This window comes from Cyprinus carpio, chromosome A20 (assembly GCF_018340385.1).
Source record: "Cyprinus carpio isolate SPL01 chromosome A20, ASM1834038v1, whole genome shotgun sequence".
NCBI lineage: Eukaryota > Metazoa > Chordata > Actinopteri > Cypriniformes > Cyprinidae > Cyprinus > Cyprinus carpio.
This window is the reverse complement of record NC_056591.1, coordinates 12,923,634-12,945,781: the sequence shown is the minus strand read 5'-3', so window position 1 is coordinate 12,945,781 and position 22,148 is coordinate 12,923,634. Positions and strand designations below refer to the sequence as shown.

The window sequence follows — 22,148 nt, the reverse complement described above, 5'->3', positions numbered from 1 at the left end:
ATATTCAAAGGCTCTCTAGCCCTATTTTTACTAAGAACACTACTAGTTACAGTAAATAAATAAATCAATTCATTAATTAAATAAATTCATTACATTTAAGGTACTCTAGGAGCTAGACATTTGTGCCAGACTTTATTAATTTACATGACTTTTCTAGAAAGGTCTAGAAATCCCAATTTTAAAATTAGGCTCTTTCAGATATCTAGGTTTTCCAAGACTGTCTGAATCCTGGTTCCTCAAAGAAAACAAACAGTTGTGGAGGGGTGAATTAAAATAAGAAATATACTGTATATATTTTTTTGTTGTTTTACCAAAAATTCTTGTTTTGTCTCATCTTAAATCATTTTTAAGTCATCTTGAGGCTCCCTTGGAAGTTTGTTGAGGGCCCCTGGTTGAGAATCACTCTGTAATTATATAATTGAATTCACCAGCAGCTAACTGTACACTTGTTTGGCATTTAAATATAGTTACATGGACAAAATATAGCTTTGGGTCAAATATTCTGTTGTAGTAATTGATGAGGCATCTCTTCACTAGGTTCAAATAAATATTTGTTGTGCAAATACAGTTAACTTCTTCAAATGTTCCACCATCATCCCTGTACCCAAGAAACCAAACATCACAGGACTTAATGACTACAGACCTGTTGCTTTAACGTCTGTGGTCATGAAGTCATTTGAGAGGCTCATGTTGGCATACTTGAAGGACATTACTGGACCCTTGCTGGACCCCCTGCAGTTTGCTTACGGAGCAAACAGGTCTGTGGATGATGCAGTCAATATGGGATTGCACTACTCCAAAATCTGAACAAACCAGGAACTTATGCAAGGATCTTGTTTGTGGACTTCAGCTCTGCTCTCAACACCATCATCCCAGACACCCTTCAGAATAAACTAACTCAGCTCTCCGTGCCTACCTCCATCTGTCAGTGGATCTCCAGCTTCCTGACTGACAGGCAGCAGCTAGTGAGTCTAGGAAAACTCACATCCAACACCTGCACCATCAGCACCGGAGCTCCTCAGGGATGTGTTCTCTCCCCACTGCTATTCTCCCTCTACACAAATGAATGCACCTCTAAAGACCCCTCTGTCAAACTCCTGAAGTTTGTACACTACAGTCATCGGCCTCATCCAGGACGAGTCTGCTTACAGACAAGAGGTTGAGCAGCTGGCTGTCTGGTGCAGTCACAGCAACCTGGAGTTGAACACGCTCAACACATTAGAGATGGACAGCACTGTGGCTGCAATGGAGTCATTCAGGTTCCTGAGCACCACCATCTCTCAGGACCGAGTGGGACAATCACATTGAGTCCATTGTGAAAATAATGCACAAATCTGTACATAAATCTACTGTTCCAGATTCATACACATTATTTTTTGTTAAGTCTTACTATTTAATTTTTTTTTCTGTTCTCATGTCAGATGTGTATGTACAGTATATATGTACCAGGAGCACCTTTAAAAACACACACACACACACACACACACACACAACAGATTCCTGTTTTTGCACACACCTGGCGAATAAAAATAATTCTGATTCTGAACACTGAAACTGGTATCCGTGCTATTAAAATTTAGCCTGAAGTATAATTGAGGACTGGTTTGTTTGCTCCGCAAGATGTATTAAATGGGGAATGTTTAATAGTAACCTGCAAAAAAGACTTTGTAAGATGTTTAAATGTAAATAAAATTGTAAAGAGTAAAATAAATATTTTGCCTTAGAAATTTAATTTATTAAGTTAACTACAAATAGCTGGTTACAATAGTATCCAGGAAAAGTACAAAATCCCCGCAATAATACGTAAGTTCCTGAATAAAGTACAAGCACTTTAGTGTGTATCGAGAGGGTTAAAGTGCGCGCTCCTGGTTCCAGGGAAGGGTCGCTCCCACTGATCTATAATAGAGAACACGCTCCCAAAACGTGCTCGTTCCCGCTGAGTCACGTGATGACGTCTCACTTCGAGCTTCTCAAAGATTTCCCAGTGAACGTCGAGCGACTGGCAGACAGTAAAGATGGCGACGGAGCTCACGGTGTGTACGAGTTCCCGGAGAAGATGACGAAGACGACCAGATTAGTAACTTTCGAGCCGCGGCGTTGACAGTGCTAAATTTAAAGACCTAGCGACAGAGGCTCGCGAACTTGCTGACTTTGACAGTAGTTGAACAAAACCTAGCGGACACAACCGGCGCGCAGACATATCGTTGCTTTTGCCATGGAGGATATCAACTCGAACATAAACGCGGACTTGGAGTTGCAGAAGCTTCAAGCCTTAGTGAAGAAACTCGAGCAGCAGAACGAGCAGCTCCGGAGCCGTCCCAGTCTGTTCTCTTCCGGTGGACTGTCGGGGAACACCAGACCCGTGAGCGCCGAGTATGATTCTCCGGGAGCGGCGGCGGGGCTCGCCGGGTTCACTGGGGCGGGGTTCGGCGGATCGAGGGGTTTCGGAGGGGGTTCGGAAATCTCCCGTCTCAGACGGTCGTATCCCGGCAGCAGTTACGGAGGGGGTTATGACAGTGACAGCGCGTGTTGTGACACCTCGAACACGAGTTTCGTGTCTTATTACGATTCGCCGGATTTTATCGAAGACGGAGAAACTTCGGTGCTGGACGAGGTGGAGATTCTCGATTTGGAGGACATGGATTGCCTGAACGAAGAGGAAGACAGCTGGTGAGTAACCTGCCACACACACACAACACACACACACACACCCTTCATGTGTTGGACAGGTGCGTGCAGACGCCACAGAGAATAACACGTATTTGGAGGAATGCGCTTGATGCATTGTTAATGCACACACGTCTCTTTGGCTAAGGGCTGGGGTTAGTTTATTCAATGAACTGATAGCAACACGGCTGTCATCTATTTAAAATTATTAGTGCCTTAGGAGCATTTAGGAGCAACAGTTTGCTGACTGCATGTATTCAGTTCGCACTACGGCCTGTCTTTGCTTCTGATATGTGGGTCCTTCTCATCTGCCCTTCATATTATTTCAGTGCCTTTATAAATCTGCTGAATAACAGCCATGGTGTCATGCTTCAGTGATGTCATTAGAATCACACAAACATGATGTATTTGCATACAAATGTCCCTTAGATAAGGCCTCAGATATGATCGAGCAGATTAGATACAACAGATGTACATTCTTTTCTGCATGATCTGCATTGTGTCTAGCTCATTTGTTTCAAATAACGTCAACTTTAATAGTGCAGTCAGGTTTTTTAGGAAATAAAACAAGAGATGAATAGAATGCTGAGAAGTATTGTTCCAAAAATGTGCAGTCATATGAGAAATAATAATCTATGCATGTCATGGTATTGACAGTTACTGCTACTAATAATGACAATAAAAATGGGATGAAATTATATTGGACTTTGCTCAGGCAAGCACAAGAAACCAAACATTATGAAAACAGCAGTCCAGAGTGATGGTGTGGATCAGCATGTGTGCGGTCTGCTGGTCCAAACAGAGTGAGTAATAGTGGAAGAATAAAATGTTCAAACAAGCAGCTCCTCCTGGAGTGATGAAACAACCTGCGATGATAAACAGTCCAGTCAGGCTAATAGGTGTCTGTTTAAAGATCAATTTAATGCATCCTTAGTAAATAAAAGTATTTCTCTTTCAAAGTGCTTGTGTAGATGAATGTTATCCTGTTGCTTTCTGGTTACCTCAAGTCACAGACAGCTTCATCTTAACAGTTTTTGATCTTGTGTGGATTGATGTCCGTGTGTAATCCATTGTTTGTGTTTGCTTTAATCAGTGTCTTTGAGATTCTGTGGTTTAGGTCTATTTACACAGACTCAGAATGCTGTAATCTGGAGCCTCGATCTTGTTTGGCTGACTATCTTTCAGTGGCAGCAAAATGCTGGGAAATCCCTGCAACAGCTGGAGTCCAGCAGATCAGTGAGCTTAACACCTCTTTACAAATAGTTGGTAGGATAGAAAGTGTACTTGTCAAATCAGACATGTCAGAAGTGATTACAGCAAGGATACGTAAATGATTTAATCTTAGTCATGATGATTTAAGGATAAGATTTTGGCTTGTTTTATTGTAGATTTAATGGTGTTTAAGGTCACAAATGAGTTAAAGCCATGCTGTTAACAAATCTGTTGACAAGATAAAATAATTATTGTAATAACTGTATTGAATCAATGTAGCAGCCGACAGCGCACAGCTCTCAAAGTCAGTTCTGTGCTTTTGTGGTATGAATAATGCATTTATACCAGGAGATAATCTCAGTTTCTGTCATATTGCAGGAGAAAGGCTTGTTAGGAGAAATGTTTTCTGTCTCTATGTGAGGGATTATTCTAAGTGCCAGATTCTGCCACCAACACTGCAATCCTGCTTTGCCATCAGTCCTGATAAATAAATCTGTCTGGTTCTGTGCCATGCCTAAACTCCAGTCTGACTGATCGAAATGGTTTGTGTCAGCATTAAAGGGGTCATATGATGCGATTTCAATTTTTCCTTTCTCTTTGGAGTGTTACAAGCTCTTGGTGCATAAAGAAGATCTGTAAAAAGTTGCAAAGACTAAAAGTCTCAAATCCAAAGAGATATTTTTTTTATAAAAATTAAGTGTCAACCACTGCTACCTAAAACGGTTCATTCTAGCATGCCCCCACATGTCTACATCATAATGTGGGAAGATTTGCATAATGCCGCCCAAATGTTCACGCAAAGAAAGAAGGCTTAACTTTTATTCTCGCTGTTGCCGCCGCTGCCATGTTGTGGAGATGCTGTGTTTCATTGTGAAAGCGAAACTACTTTGTTTGGCCTTCCAAAAGTGGACACAACTAGAAATCAGTGGTTAAGTTGTATTTACAACACTTTTCCAGAACAGTTCAACCCAAATATTCAGATGTGTGCAGTGTATTTTATGGAGGGTGAGGACTGTTTCCTGAACCAGTAGCCTACAATGCGTCTGTGGCACAAAGGCTGTTTCTATAAAGTGGGGCAATTCCAACTTTGCACAGCCTGTAAGTACATTTTTTATATATTTAAAGAATTTGCTACTGATGATTCAAATGCGAGTTTTGAGCAGTGTAGAGTAGTCACTATATTATACAAAACCCAACATCACAAATGCAGACATGGTTTTATGTTTACACAGTGCAGTATAATTCATTATAATCAGTAATTAGATTAAGACAGCACCACAGTATGTAAAGGGGTATAACATTTCCGTCACACGCTTAAGGTATTTGCCCAATCACTACGCACTGGATAGCTGGCTTTTTCAGAACGATGAACTTTGTAAAAATCTACGTGTTTCAGAAAAGCGGGGCATAGAGGAGCAACAATAATGTACATTATATGGAAAATAATGTGTTTTTTAACCTTAAACTGCATAAAAGCATTGCATTACACCAAATACACAAAATAATGTTCTTTTTAGCAATGTCATATGACCCCTTTAAATCAGTAATTGACTTGAGTGATGTGGTCCAGTATGTGTAGTGCCAAAGTTTGACTATCCAATATTCTTATACTACCATTCAAATGTTTGGGGTATTTTTTAAAATTTTAGCATTTAAAAGAACAAGAACTTAATACTTTTATTTGGCAAGGATACGCTATATTGATCAAAGTAAAAGACTTTTACATTTTTACAAAAAAAAAAAAAATTCAAATAATAAATGCTGTTCTTTTGAATTTTAGATTCATCAAAGCATCCTTTAAATGTATAATAGTTTCCACAAAAATATTAAATGTAATTATGTAATATAATATTATGATAATAAGAAATGTCTCGAGCACCAGATCAGCATATTAGAATGATTTCTAAAGGACCATGTGACACGGAAGACTGAAGTAATGACTGCTGAAAACAGTTATTTTACATTACAATAATATTTTATAATATTAATATTTTTACTGCATTTTTCCAAATAAATGCAGCCTTGATTAGCTTAACTAAAAAAACTTCCTAACTAAAAAAGCATTAAATTATGACATTTATAGCATGCATGTTACACTATTATTACTACTTTAATTGATCGCCTGATGCAGTTGGATATTGCCGTCAAATAGGACTACTATAACCAACAATACAGCAACATGATGACCTCCAGTAATTTAACTGCTGTCAATGTGAATGAGCCTAACACTTCTAATACATTCTTTAATGTGTCTGTAAAAAACTTTTTGTCCCACATGTTACTGTCAGGTGATCCCGGGCAACAGCTGCTACTGTATGAGGCCAGCAGAAAACAAGACTCATGCAGTGCTTTTATGTTGATTCTGTTCCCTCCTGTTTCATTTCCATCTCTCTTGATTTGTTGTTTCATTTCGATTTGTTGTTTCAATTCAGAACACTTAAAACCAGCACTAAATTGAATCTTTTAAAACAATAAAGTTTGCATGTTTTGGGATGTGCAGAACTATTTTTCATAAAACCTGGGTTAAAATTGATTTAATTTACTAAAGCTAACTGGCAGTATCACCCTCTATATTAATAAATGTTCTCCACTACAGCTGTCATATTATGACATGATCTGTTCTCATATGGTCTGTATTTAGCCTGTAGTAAATAAGCTTCTGATCAGCTGACCTGAACAGTTCTGCACCAGGCCTTCATGTGGTCCTATTAATTTAAGTCTCAGTGACTAAGCAAAGCTACCTGCACAATATTACAGAGTACAGTTTACACCTTACCTTAAGGATTACAGAAACTTTTCATGGGTTGTTTCGTTTGCCTGTAGGCCAGTTTTTATTTAAAGGGAAAACATGCTTTTGCTGGAAAAACCTCTGTTAATCGAGGCATTTCATGTTTCTTGATTAAATGCTGCCAGATATGTGATGAGAGCATGTTTATTTCTTGTGACTGACCTCTGGCTTGTGTTTCTGCAGGTTGTATGAGGCAAAATTGAACAGTCCTCTGCAGAAAGCCTTGAGTCCCATTGTGTGGTGCAGACAGGCTCTGGATAACCCCAGTCCTGATATGGAGTCTGCCAAACGCTCTCTCTTACACAGACTCGACCTTACCATGTCAGGTACCACACATACTTCATTTTCATTTCATTTAATATCTTCCACTGTTGTATTATAAGTCTTTATTCTGACCTAGCACTTCTGATTATATGTTTAGATTTTTTATTAAATGCTTTTGCATTAAGTTGGTTTTAAATTTTTAATATCTTGAAATTATACAGCTTGTCATTTTATTTCTGGCTCAAAAATGTGAATCTGAGTCCAGGCTATTTGGCCATCCTAGTCTGTATATGTCTGTGTCGATTTTATTCAGACCCATTACTTCCTCTTTTTCAATCTCAGTTCTTCCTATCTTCTCTTGCTTTTGCCCTCTACCCGTTCACTGAGCTCCATTTCTGGCTCTGATTCTCTTCCATCCCCACTTCCTTGCTGAGATCAGTCTGTCACCATGTGTGTATGTGTTTTCAACATGTGGCCTGGCAGTTCACTTGGATAAATCTTTGTTTTTGAAGACTATCTGTACATGTGGCTGTGTCTGTGTACCATATCTATCTCTCCTCTAATTATAGGTAGCGAAGAGTTATGACAGGTTTGACTTCAGTCTTTTTTGTAGTCAGTAAGCCTATTGCTGTTTTTAGTCAGGTATGCCCATGTGACATGCCTTAAATTATGCAGCTCTCTATAGAAGGGGACTGACTGTCCATGCTCATACTAGACGTGTGACTGATACTTTTACAGCACCCACTGACATACTGTTACATCACATATTTAGGTACTCTTATAATTTTCTTTTATTACATTGCTTCATTGAGGAGAGAGACAAAGATCAAATGATCTTAAAAGTCATTTTGAGTGATATTCTCAAAGATCATTACTGGCTCATCTCATAGAGTTCGCTCTACCGTCACCTTGAGTGACATGGGAATCGTTCCAGAGAACTCCCAGTTCAAAGATAGAGTTTTCCATTAAAAGATCCAGTCTGCAGTGGCTGCATTTGATTAACGTTTGGAACAGTGCCAGATGTGAATCACACTTGTCATTGTGTGAGACAAATGGGCGTATGATGTCATTGTTTTAAGTGGACTCATCATAGTGTCATCATAGAGCAAATAGCACAATGCCAACCTTTGAATGCTTTATGATGTCATATTTCCCAAATAAGAGAAGGGGGGGATCTGTTTGTTTATATTGCTGTATAGTAATACACTACAGGTCAAAAATTTAAGGTCGCTCAGAAAGTATTTTTATTGTGGGAAAAAAATGGCACACTAAATTTATTTTATATCTTCACTGTTAGTCATTTATCAAAACACTCCCCATAAAAGAAAGCTCATTCACCAACCCACTGTGTAAAGCTCATTGTCAGCAGGCATACAGCCTATGCTGAGTGTGTAGGGTGTGTATTGTGGTTTCTAGGTTACCTGAGGCATCGCTAATTCCCTAGAGCCATTGCCAAGAGAGTGAAGAGAGAGCCAGTGCAGATGTGTGGAATGCATGTCAAATCTCTATCCTGTTGGACACACCTGTCAGCTTTGTCTCTCTCTTATAGCTTGTTCCTTTCTTTTATGCCTCTCTTGTGCCCTCTTCAGAACCAGTTACCCCATGAAGTGCATCTGTGTCTGTGAGAAAGTAAAATAGAGATGGACATGTTTGCATACATTAATGAATTCAACCAAGAAGGCTGAAGAGTGTGACTCAGCAGCACTCTGATAAGCTATATGCAAGCTTTGTGAAAAGGCATTAGACAGCTAGGCCGCTCACTAAGTTTTGAAACGGAGCCTAGGCACTTCTGCTGTAAACTTGTCTGCTGTTTGGTGAGTCTGTTTGTCTAGCCATGGTAACTCATTCCAGGGCTTTACACTTCCCTCAAAAATGCAAACAGTTCCATAAGGTTCTAGTCATAACCATGGTTACATAACTCACTGGACATGAGGACAAAAGGAAAGGCTGAGATTTGATAAAAAGGATTGGGATTGGAGTTAGGGGGTGTGCCCGAAGCGTGAATCCTTAAAAGGGAAAACAACTAATGATTCCTTACAAATTGTGATGTCTATCAGCCATCGGCGATGGACGATGGCAATGTCTATCGGCCTAACCCTAATGTAAAAAAAAAAGAAAAGAAAAAGTGCCAGAATCGGTTGCCAGTTTAGTAGGTGGTAGTAGGGCTAGCTATTTTGTGACCAAATTGGTAGTTTGTAGTAACTGAGTAATCTATCTTTTACATAAACTAATGAACAAATAATTGTTTGATCATTTTAAATATTTTTTTTGACACAATTGAAGGTTGAGCTTAACAAATACATTCTGAACAAAAGCAGTCAACATTACCAGATGTGTAAAAATGAAAGATTGTCAACATGATTGTAATCATGGATGTCATTCTTATGAAAAATATACTTCATTATGCTGTGCTTCAGCAAGTTCAGTACAGTCTTTACAGCCTCCTTATGACTGGTTAGAGCTGAGATTCACTTTCCCCTGAGTAAACAATATTCATTTTTTCTCTCTCTGTCTTTTCTCTCTAGCCACATCCTCAACTTGCCCCTGCAATCCATTAAACTTTTTCTACACGGTTTCCCTTTTCCTCTACAGATCTGACAGGCCTTACTTATCCTGAACACTTTTTAACATCATTGCATTCATTCAGCCTTTTTCTCTTCCTCCTTCATCTTCTTTCATGTCGTCTTTGGCTCTTCATATCATGATATCATGAGCTCTTCCTTCTCACTGCGTCTTTACATTTACATTTATGCATTTAGCAGATGCTTTTATCCAAAGCGACTTACAGTGCATTCAGGCTATACATTTTTTTACCTAACGTGTTCCCTGGGAATTGAACCCACAAACTTTTGCACTGCTAACGCAATGCTCTACCACTGAGTGTTTGTCCTTAAACAGCCCCTTAAACAGACTCTCTCAGGCATATTCTCTTTCTCTTCTCTCCGCCCTCTGCCCCCAAAAACAACTTTCATATGGGCTGATAAACAGCCTCATTTCCATGTGGACTGTCCATTGAGCTGAACAATATGTGCTTGACAGACAGTCGTTAGACATTTAAGCCCATGCATCTTATCCTGTAATGGGCCCTGCTGCCCACTTAGTCCAGGCCAAGATAAAAAGCACAGTTAGTGAAGCATCTCTTCAGTGTCAGAATTATCTGTAGGGTTTAACTTGTCTTTTTGCAGTATATGGATGTAGTCACCAGAGATATGACAGATTAGCTGTCCTCATTTCTCCTTCTCCTCTTTCTTGGAGACACACAAATGCAGTATCAGTGGACTCGGTGTGCTGGTGTTCTGGTGGAAAGAGCGTGGTTGAGCCAAACCATCTGATGGACTGGAATGTAATGGCCATTGACTCGCTTTGGCCACATATATGAAGTTAATGACATTCTGAAAGACTGAAAAGACTTTTGGTATTTCTGTTCTGGCTTAGATGAAGCTTTCCTAGATAAAAGTTTATGGTAGCATCAGTTTCAGATTTCATAAAAACGTTGATCTATTTACATGACAGTCTCTTCCATCCATTATTGCCAGTTACACAGAGCTTTTTCTGAAAAAGAAAAAAAAAAGGCTCCATGAAAACAGCATGATCTGACTAGAACAGCTATTGTTACTTACAAACTGTTACATACAAAGTATATACAAACTGTTTACTGTAAAATCAACACTAGTTGAAAAATAATAATAATATAGACATATTTTATATCGTCAGGAAAGAAATATCACTAATATTCGACATATCGCCCAGCATCCGTTCTACTCTCGATTGGAAATGAATGACTTCAAGTATTTCACTTCCAGAATAAAAATCACCATACAATTTAAACACCCCACATAATCCAACAAGATTAAAAGGATTAGTTCACTTCCAGAACAAAAATTTCCTGATAATTTACTCAGCCCATCCCATCCAAGATATTCATGTCAAATTTTCTTTCTTCAGTTAAAAAGAAATTAAGGTTTTGAGGAAAAAACTGCAGGATTTTTCTCCATAAAATGGAACTCAATGGGGAACAACAAGCTGAAGGACCACACTGCAGTTTCAGTGCAGCTTTAAAGGGCTCTACTTGATCTCAACCGAGGAATAAGTGTCTTATCTAGCAAAACGATCTGTCAGTTTTTTGTTTTGTTTTTTAAGTAAAAATGTATATACTTTTTAACCACAGATGCTCGTCTTGCACTAGCTCAACTTCACGCATTACGCAGTCATGTTGGAAAGGTCACGTGTAAGGTTGGTGGAAGTACTGACCCAGTGTTTACAAAGCAAATGTGCAAAGAAAGTCAAACAACCTTTACAACAAAAAAAGGTAAAATTACGATTTTGAAGTTGGAGGAGAAAATGAGATGGAGGTTTTCACCCTACCTTTCTGAGTACACAGACGAAGAACTAACCATGCGTGAACTTTCCAATGTGATTACATAATGTGTGAAGTCATTGACGTGCATCGCAGAACTAGTGCATTTGTGGTTAAAAGTATATACATTTTTATTTTATTTTTTAGAAAATGACAGATCATTTCACTAGACAAGACCTTTATTCTTCGGCTGGGATTGTGTAGAGCTGCATTGAAACTGGAATTTGGACCGTCAACCCCTTAATCCCCATTGAAATCTACTATATGGAGAAAAATTCTGGAATGTTTTCCTCAAAAACCTTAATTCTTTTTTCTACTAAAGAAAGAAATTAATCTTGGATGACATGGGGGTGAGTAAATTATAAGGAAATTTTTACACTGGAAGTGACCTTATCCTTTAAAGCAGGGATCTCCAACCCTGCTCCTGGAGAGCTACCATCCTGCAGACTTCAGTTCCAACCCTGCTTCAACAGTTTAAAGCCTGTAGTCAAAAGTCTGACTTGTCAGACTAGGTTGTTTCAGGCTAGTTTTTAAGGACACATCTATTTTTGTCTGTTTAAAAGACACTGAAAAACTCTCACATGACACACTTTGAGTCAGTTTTAGGTAATGGATTTTAGACACTTTTGTGTGCCTATGTTGTAATACATTATCGATCCTCCACCTTATATGTCTACTGTGCGTGTAGTTAGTGTTGTATCTGAAATTTTTTGTTGTCTCTTGATGGTAAATGTCCTTGATTGTAATGTCCTTATAGTCTGGTGTTATTGGCTTACAGCAGTTTGTGTCAGTCCTCATTTATTTTAGTCCCTGCTGAATGAGGGAAGCCCTCGCTCTTGGCTTCATTTTTAACACAAACGCACACAAACACAGAACAGTCAATGGTCAGAGGTCATCCACACCAGCCCAAATCAAAGACCAGTCATTCTCAGCATGCATGCTCATTCCTGTGTCTCTGTGGATGTTTTTATGTTCCAGCACTCAAGCACTGTGCATGTATGCGTGTAAGCGTGGCTGATGGTGTGGTGTTAATGCAGTTCACTGCTTGATATGTTAGAACGTGAGTGGGGAGAGCGTTGCTGTTTTCTCTGAATAAAGCACACGCTGAGTGATGGCAGGAGTAGAGGGAAAAAGTCATTAGACAGGAGACACAGAGAGAGGATGGATCCATGCAAAGAGGGCAGGAAAGAATAGGAGGTCTGGGGAAATGTGATTTAATGACCTCTTGAGTGTACAGCTGCACACACACACACACACATGCATGCTAAAGGCTGAGCAATCAAGTATTTCCAGTATTGTTGCCAATATAAAACTAAGCAACATCATGAATATAGCTGGTTTTAATGTTTTATTTTCCCTTTAAGTTTCCTAAAGACTAGTTTCTCAAAAGATGTTTTAGTAGGGTCTCTGATTTGAAAGATTCTAAAATTCAGCAGTTCAACTTAATCTTCAAACGATCAAACTTTTTTCAAAACCCTCATTTAATGATTTTACACTCAAAAATGTTTATAGAGTCTCTTTGTTCCATTTCTTCATATATTAAAACAAACTACAATATTTTACTATAAAATTATATATTAAAATCATATTTATTTATTTAGTTTTTAAACTTGAAATAAACAAAGTTGAGGGATTTTTATCCTAAAGTATTTATTATTATGATGAAGAAATATTGCACTATATTTAGAACACTTATCAAATAAAGTATAATTTATTACAATAAAAAAAATATATATAACATTAACAGTTATGTATTCATTTCATTTTTTTGAAAAATGAAGGTCACACAGCAAATATGTAAAGGTCTAAAAGTATTAAAATTATTTTGTTTATTGTTATTTAATTTAATGTATTTAATATTATTGTCTTTTATTTAATAATTTTCCAACCCAACCAACACACACACACACACACACACAGAGGATTGAGTGCTGAGCGATCATGTGAGAGTATATCCACAGGGAGAGCAGCTGAAATGGCTTCTATTTTATGCTCTGCTCTGCTCTTCAGAGACACAGTATAGTCTCTTTCTTGGCCGATATTTAACTAATGGTCTTCAGCTTCTTTAGCCATCAGTGTTGCCAGAAGCTTCAGCAGCGATGCATTCTCCCTGCTTCAGCTGAGCTGAGTTTGACCTTATGACTCAATCAAAGACAACTACATATTCATGGTGCTGCATTGCTCTACAATGCCTACACTGAGTCTGTGTGTAAGAGAGAGAATTGACTGGTTGTTAATGGCGTTGTCATCCACTAAATGACTGACATATGCGTCTTTGTATTCTTAAGACTGTGAATAGTCTGCATTGTATGCGATTAACTGCACTCCACCAGGACCTAGAATGTCGCTCTTTATTAGACTTGGCCATGCTGTATGCTTAAATTGACTCTCTGAGATGCCTAATACACTGTAAACCATATTGTATGTGTCTCCATGAACATGCCAGCATTAAAATGGCATCTGTGTATGTGTACGTGAGGGCGGGTGGGATATGACCTTCTGTTATTTATATAAGAGGCCCGTTTATATTTCCTAACGATAACAGCTGGTGCTGTCTGAAATTTGTTCCTCCTAAATAAATGCTGGTTGTTTAAACTAACAACATAAGAAAGGGACCATAAAATGCTTTCACTTCACATTCAACAAGAAGTTCTTTAGTGCCCTTATTATGTTTTGTTTTGTTTTGTTTTGCAGCAAACAAGCGGAGGAGTCTATATAACAGTTCCTATAGTCCTCAAGTGGGCTACGGAAGCCCGTACAGCACAAACACGGCAAACAGTCCCTACAGCAGTGGCTTCAACTCCCCGTCCTCCACTCCATCTAAAGTGCCTATCGTCAAGCAGCTCGTTCTGCCTGGCAGTGCAGGTAAAGGCCTCTTTACTCCAAACATGGAGTAAGAAGAAGTTGAGGAATATATAACATACTTCAAACAATCATTAGTGAAAAACTGAAAGTCGTGACATTTGCCAAGTATGGTAACCCATACTCAGAATTGGTGCTCTGCATTTAATCCATCCAAGTGCACACACACAGCAGTGAGACACACACACACCTGGAGCAATGGGCAGCTATATCCAGCGCCCGGGGAGCAACTGGGGGTTCAGTGCCACAGCTGCCCCATTATGTCACTCACAGATGACGGAAACGTGTGAGACTGTTGAAGTTGTTTATTAATTTGCAGTTTGGGAATGTTATTTCTATAGGTAGCAAGTTACTAATCATGAAAGTAACCATGTTACATCATTACGTGGTATGAAAAGTAACATATTTGTGTTAAAAACTGCACTTTTCTCACCGTTGTTTGGCTAACAGCTCTTAAAATATCGTGAATGATAGGATATTTTCTGTTAAAGTTACCACTGAATATGCTGTTCAGTACGCAGTAAGTAGTAGGCCAGTATTTAATTCCTAACATAACTAATATGACTTAAGCAGAAAACACACACCTGTCTAGTGTTTTTTTTTTTTTTTATAGAACTTCCTATGAGTAACTATATAGAAACAATGTCATTTTTATTTTGGCATATATTAATGTAATTAATTTGTTTTGTTGTGTGTGTGTGTAGGTCACCAGCGTGGATCAGCTGACAGAAACACACAGGCAGTGAGCCCACAGTCATCAGTAGACAGTGAGTTGAGCACATCAGAGATGGACGAAGATTCTGTCGGTTCATCGACCACTTATAAACTCAATGATGTCACAGACGTGCAGATACTCGCCCGCATGCAAGAGGAAAGTGAGTGGTCTTTTCTCTAACAAGTGTTGGATATTGTCTTTTAGTCTGTTCTATCTCTCTAAGAAAAGTTATTGTTATACATTTGGTTATCATGCTGCTGAAACGGACCATAAATTGTCTTAAATGTGAATAAAAAATGCCTAAAAGGCATTGAGATTTAAATTCAAATCTATATCTGTTTCCCTCTTTTAGGTTTAAGGCAAGAATATGCTGCAACAGCATCACGTCGTAGCTCTGGTTCATCGTGTCAGTCGTTGCGACGAGGAACTCTGAGTGACCAGGAGCTGGATGCACAGAGCCTTGACGATGATGAGGAGGCAGTCCACCATTCTTACCACACACCCATCAACCGCTTCAGCCCCTCCCCTCGGCACTCACCCCGCGTCTCCCCCAGGAACTCGCCTCGATCCCGCTCACCCACCCGCTCTTTAGAGTACAGCCGCGGATCTCCCCAACCAATCATCAGCCGCCTTCAGCAGCCCCGCCACTCTCTGCAAGGCCACGATACGCAGACCAACACCATTAAGAATGAAGGTAGATCTTCTTCCAGTCACATTTCACTTGGGCTATTTCTCTTTATAACAATGTCAGTTAAAATGTGGCTTTCTTCATCCTTTCTGTTTGTGTGTGCAGAAAAGCTGAGACGGAGTCTACCTAACCTCACACGATCCAGCTCTGGACCGACTGCAGAGCCAGTTAAAAACAGCAGGAGCTGTGAGTCAAACTTGCAAGTGCCAAACGGAGGATCACCCAGACACCAGAGTCAGTCTGCCAGTGAGTGTCCGGACACATCATCAGTGAGCATGCATGCACCCATACATCAAGTCACACGTGTAAAGCTTTTAACAGCCAGCAAACACACAATCTCTGACTCAAATTCACCACACAAAAAGACTTCATTGCATTTTATGATATAAAATTGATCATGAATGTTATTCTGTTCGTAAATCTTGATGTATGGTAACATTTGACTTTTTATGACTATGCACTTCTTGGTTTTGGATTCTGTGCTTCTGACACACATTCATGCTGTGCCCTTAACTGCATTGCCGGTGTCTTGGCTTGCTGGATGAGGCTCTTTGATCTTCTCACATTATCTCTTAAAAGCCTGACTGACTTTCAAACAAAGTTTAAATTATTATTCGGGGTGATTTTTTTATTTTTTCGGGAAATCTTCAGATGATGGATCTTGAAAGAGTGTTTAATGTGGCACAAGAACACTAAAGATTGTAATTTTATTTGTAGGATAAAACATTTCAGGTTATAGTAGTCATATGCCATGACCCCCATGTGAGCAATCACATTTAATAGCCTTACTGAAAAAATATAGGTGTTATTTTTGCCATGGCTGATTTAGTCACTGTACCTTTATGAAATAGTGTTCAGCAGGGATGTACATACAGAAGGAAGCATCTCCAATTCTTGAGCAGGAGTTTTGATCTGTCATAGTATATAACATAGTATAACAGTTATCAAGCATAATGATCCAGTGCTAAAAATGTTTATTTAATTTTGAGTGGTCATTACCACAATGGTTGTCATTAGTAGCAATAAGCAACAACAACAATGTTCCAGCACACATATATTAAGAGTCTTTTTCAGAACCCGCTCTGATTTTAACATGAGCATTCTGTTGCTAATGCTGACTTCACAAAGTTACCAACACTGAGGAATAAAATCTGATTCCCAAACGAATGTCTCTTATGAGTTAGTTCTTTTTTAGGAAATAAAAATCATAGAGCATGACCAGTGTAGTATAAATGATTCCCAAAATGAATGACTCTTTTAAATCCACACATACAACAGTATACTATTAAGGTGCAGTCACATGAACTTTCATCAAATGTTGCAGACAAAAGATTCTGTAGTCTATTGTCTATAGTGTAGTGATGTATGGAAAACACAGAAGTCACTTTCAAAACAAGAGACGTTCTATTGGTCACTGCAGTGAATTTGCGTGAACTTGAACCCAATGCAAAATCGTTATGCGGAAATTTTCACCCTCAGTTGAAATTTGCATACGTGTGAAATCTTATTGAGATAACTCAGTTTTAACTGAAAATTCACTGAACAACATTCAATATGACCGTAACTTTATGTTGGACTTCAGGTGCCTCTAAGACTTCAATCTTTGTAGTTACTGGCAGGTTTTTTGTATTACTGGTATTGTTATATATATATATATATATATATATATATATATATATATATATATATATATATATATATATATATATATATATATAAGATTAAAACTGATTTTTTTTTTTTTTGGTATGTAAAATTTTTTCCAAATAATTAGTATTAATTATTACTAATTATTTATTAAAACTGATTTTTTTTTTTTTGGTATGTAAACCAAATATTCACGAACTGACCCATTTACCATTTCATGACATGACAGCCAGCAAAAAAGTGAAAATGTCCAGCTCATCATGCCATTTCATGACCGCATACTGAATCATTTTATCCATGCGAGGTCAACGAGTAAGGCCCAGAAGTCTCTCTGTCAATGAACAGTTAATCTGATGAAACTCTCAAACAGGAGTGGAGGCACTCTGTAATCCTTGTATACAATTATTTAAAAAGTTAATAATATTCTGTATTTTAGTGACCATAGATAAACAGCCATCTCTTAAACAGCACAAAGACATTAGCATGCTTAAGTGATACATACTTGAATGTAGTGAGTATTTCAGGCTTCTTTCCCTCATTTGGTAATATGGACAGTCTGGTTTTATTTCTGTCCTTCCTGCCCAGCATGCTCTGCCTCTTCCTTTCTCTCTCTGCCTTTGTTTCTTCCTCACACCCTTTGTTTTTGGCTGATGTGCTGGTTGTCTGGATGTAGTTGGATTCACTCTTGGCGTAGTGCTGCCTCCTGCCTGTTCCTCACCCTGGGTTTCATTTTTCTCTTGGCTGTGGTGCCCTCTGGTGGCTGTTTAGAAGTGGTCTTCTGTCTTACCCATGCATGGAATGGCTCTGCCTTGAATTAAACCTGACCCTAGCTGGCTAGTCTTTCCCTTGGCATCACCTAAACTTTTTGGTTAAAGCTGATTTTGAATCAGCTCTGGTTGGAGGTTAAGTGCCTGCAGGTGGAGGTGGACTGCTGAGCTCAGATGAGCCTGAATCAAAACGTAATGTCTGCTTGTCTCTTATCTCAGTGTCACACCAAAGGCTCTCCACACCTGCTCGCTCCTCCCCAAAACCAAAAGAGAGACTTCAGAGCCCTACGTCTCTACGAGGTAATGCACTGAGCAGGTCACCCAGACTCAGTCAGGATAGTAGATTGTCCTGGAAGTATTTTATGGCATTTTGACACTTTTATAAACCCATTGTTAGAGTACTGTTTGGTTTGTGTGGAAGCTGTTTACTGACCTCAGATAACAAATCACACCCAGGTCTTCTTGAAAAGAGAGGTCTGGGTTATGGTTCAAAAAGTAGCTCGAGTGATTGCCCAATTTTTATTATTATTTTATTTATTTATTTATTATTTATAATCTTAAAAATAAATATATATATATATATATATATATATATATATATATATATATATATATATATATATATATATATATATATATATATATATATATAATTGCATACCAACCTGGTAGGTTTGGGAAAGGTTATGTGAATGGGATTTTTAATTCTGAAATACTTTTTCTGCTCTCCTTTGGTGTGAAACCAGTCAAGCAGAAAGTTGAGATTGTATAATTTCCCCACAGATAAAAAAATAATATTAATGATAAACATTTATATTTATATAGTGTCGAATTGTTTCTATTGTTTGTAGTCTAATGGTAATTTAGTTATTGTCAAACTAATTAAAAACAGGTCCATTGGTTATTGGTCACTAATATTTATTGGCCTTAAAAAGGCAATGAATGTCGATCTTCAATTGTAAATGTTATGTCAAAGCATTGAGTTCCCCCCCCCCCAAAAAAGGATTGATTTTTGTGTTGTATATTGATCTGAAGTGGCTTTTGAGAATAGTTTGTTCACCTCTGATTGTGAATGCTGCTGTTTCTTTGCAGTGTTCTAGGGTGAGTAATGCTGTAGGTTGCTGTAGTTCTGGTACAAATGTGCCATGTCGTCTTGTACTTTTTTTTTATTAAATGGAACTGCTTAAATGTTGTCACCTAACCAAATGTTCCAGTAGTCTGTGAAGCCATCTGTCTAATCTCAACTATTTATTTAATGCACTTTGGTTGCATTAAATAAAGTTTGTCAGTCATAAACTTCAAAAAGAAATACAGTCCTGAGAAATTTGCCAGCTTTTGGAGCGGATACAAACCCAACCCTCTCTTTTCCATCTTTTACCCAGTCCCTCTCTCGTGTTGCTTTGGAGAGGAAACAGATTTCAGTGAGTATATACACTGATGATGCAGATTTTCAGTGCTGTGATATTTTAAGTTGTGCAAGCGTGCGTGAATGGTAGATTGTGTTTGTACTGTGGTTGTGCTGTTACCCGTTTTGCAACAAGGGGACATTTGTATAACTTATTTTTGAAAATGTTTGTTAACACTAGTTGATCAAGGCTTTTTAAATCCATCCATCCATCCATTCTTATTGTGCTTTATTTTCTATCAGCTTTGTGTTGAATGTCATTAATGCTAGTGTTGTGCTCTGCGTGTTACATAGGAGCGTGTTTATTCAACTGTGGTGATGTTTAATGTGTAGCTTAATGAATTAGAGTTGTCTAATTACATTCTTTTGGTTTTTAAGGTTGCATCCATCTTAATTCATTGTTGTTTGTCATTATAATCCATTTACCATTAACTCATAACTGTGGTCCCATGATTGGCTTGTATCATGTATTAAATAGAAGATAAACTACAGAATAGAAGCTCTGTCTTTTAGTCAGTTTATGTTTTACCTTTTATGAAATATCCAGTATTTCAGTTCCTTTACATTCCATCTGTTGCTTTTATTCTTTTCCCTAATTCTGTCTTTCCCACCTATCTTCCCTCTTTTTTTCATTTATTTTAGTGCCCTCCTCCAGTAAATTGCGGACTCCAGCTGCCCCGTCTCCCTTGGCTCTTCGTCAGCCCATGAAGGTTATGTCTAACCATGGTTCAGGCACAGCCACGCCCACACGCTCTATGGCACCGCCCCGCAGCGGCCTGCCCCGCCCCGCCGCCAATGCTGGAGGAGGTTTGCCAGTGCCTCGCAGCAAACTGGTCCAGCCTGTGCGCAGGTACTCTCAGATTTTCACAACTCAATGTAAACATATCGTAACCTGGTGAAGTACATACTGAGTGCATTATTTGCTCAACAGGTCTCTGCCAGCTCCAAGGACATACAGCGGTATCAGAGACGAGAGCTGGAGAGAGGGCTGCTACTGAGCGCACCCAGAACCAGCAGCACAAATGGGCTTTCAGTTCAAACTGGCACTTTATAGAGACACGTCTTTAACCCCCACAAATAAAGAGACACATTCTTCCAAACAAATGATTCTGTCCTCTTTCAGGTGACATTGCAGAACTCTCATCCCAGCAGGATAAATGTGCAAGGCAGACTGGACGCCACAGAATGCCAAAGAACAACGACAAAAAAAAAAAAAAAAAAAAACTGACTGGGATTCGCCCTCAACTACCAAATAGCACCTGTACTGCAAATTGCGCCAAATCCACAATACTGCTTGCAAATCCCCACTAAGTCCACTATAGAAGAACATTGAATAACTTGTTTTCTCTGTAAGAACATTAGTGAGGATCCCTTGTGAGCACATACAAATTGACCTTAACTTTTGCCTCAAGTAGGAAAGGTTTGTATGGCGACACAGTGTCCACATGGCAATTGCATTCTGTCAGAATGTCTTTCATATCTGTGTGACCTCTATTTATTTGAAATCATTATTTAAAATTTCTTTCAAAGAGTATTCATACAGTATTTGGTCTTTATAAATATATATGTGTATGTTTACTAATCTTTATTTTTGGGCTTTTTATTTCTGAATGCCATTGTTAAAGGGATACTCCATTCCAAAATGAAAATTTTGTCATTAATCACTACCCTCACATACCCCCATGTCGTTCCAAACCCGTAAAAGCTCAGTTTGTCCTTGGAACACAATTTAAGATATTTTAGATGAAAACCAGGAGGCCTGTGACTGTCCCATAGACTGCCAAGTAAATAACAGTGTCAAGGTCCATAAAAGGTATGAAAGTCGTTATCGGAATACTCCATCTGCGATCAGACATGCAATCTGGGTTATATGAAGCGACGGGAACACTTTTTGTAAGTGAAAAACTGGGACAACGAGGACAAACGGAGCTTTTATGGGTTTGGAACGACATGAGGGCAAGTGATTAATGACAAAATTTTCATTTTGGGGTGGAGTATCCCTTTAAACCTCAATTGCAAAGCTATGTTTCCAAAGCATTTTAAGTGTCTGAATAATGAACGTATTTCAGAGTCTTTGAACAAACATATTTAGATTGAGCCCTCAGATACACAGCAGGATTGATGCTTTTGCTCATTTCAAAAGGAAACAATCATGAGAGACTCGGATCAGTGACAAGTTAAAGTCAAATTTCATGAATTGTGTTTGTATGTCCTAATTGGAAATTGGGAAAATCATTGAATATAAATGCCTAAGACTAACTTCATAAGGTGAACTGTTGTATCGTCAAATGTTGTTCATCGATCGATGTCCCAGTGATAATGTCTCGGTGGCAAGGGTCATAAAAAGATTTGTCATTATTCTCAGAGTGAAAAAATTGATAAAAGGCCAAGAATTAAAATGGCGCTTACTGGTAACTGAATGGGAGTGCCACCTGAACATATGGAGAAGACCTCTTTCTGCACACTAGCAAACGATTAAGACTGCACAAGTTTGTTTAAAAATGAGTGCCTATAATTTATGAAATTATGTGATTGCTACAATTTTTTTTTTTTTATGGTTTGTGCCAATTGCTTTCTTTTGCCAATATTATTTACTTCAGGGTTCTCTGCATTTCTTGCTCAAGTTTTGATTTTTGTAATTGCTTTGATAACATTTATATTTGCTTTTTTGTAACAAAGGTATGTTATAAAAGCCCCTTGCTATTTATGACAAATACTATGCGCTTATAAGAGGCTTATTTATTAAACGGTGAGATGCCTCTGTGTGCTGAGATAT

At 38.4% G+C, this 22,148-nt stretch overlaps 1 protein-coding gene across 8 annotated transcripts; it reads left to right on the top strand.

The window, feature by feature from the left end:
• Positions 1–1,967: 1,967 nt before the first annotated feature.
• Positions 1,968–20,906, top strand: LOC109112571 (SLAIN motif-containing protein 2-like). Of its 8 annotated transcripts, XM_042777661.1 has the most exons (10): positions 1,970–2,670; positions 6,851–6,993; positions 13,983–14,153; positions 14,855–15,025; positions 15,218–15,559; positions 15,659–15,799; positions 18,187–18,267; positions 19,350–19,388; positions 20,015–20,222; positions 20,304–20,906. In XM_042777661.1, exons 1-10 carry the CDS (start codon positions 2,216–2,218, stop codon positions 20,368–20,370), a joined length of 1,818 nt encoding a protein of 605 aa, XP_042633595.1. In that variant the 5' UTR covers positions 1,970–2,215; the 3' UTR covers positions 20,371–20,906. The 8 variants fall into 8 exon arrangements, with proteins under 8 accessions (XP_042633600.1, XP_042633601.1, XP_042633595.1 ...); XM_042777666.1 differs by lacking the exon at positions 13,983–14,153 and having other exon boundaries at positions 1,968–2,670; XM_042777667.1 differs by lacking the exon at positions 20,304–20,906 and having other exon boundaries at positions 1,969–2,670; positions 15,659–15,822; positions 20,015–20,216.
• Positions 20,907–22,148: the final 1,242 nt, after the last annotated feature.

Bases quoted from the DNA above. Each gene is read 5' to 3' on its own strand.
- LOC109112571 (XM_042777661.1), top strand. From the start codon at position 2,216: ATGGAGGATATCAACTCGAACATAAACGCGGACTTGGAGTTGCAGAAG. The intron at 6,994-13,982 runs GTACCACACATA...TTTGTTTTGCAG, and splicing joins ACTCGACCTTACCATGTCAG to CAAACAAGCGGAGGAGTCTA. The intron at 15,026-15,217 runs GTGAGTGGTCTT...TCCCTCTTTTAG, and splicing joins CGCCCGCATGCAAGAGGAAA to GTTTAAGGCAAGAATATGCT.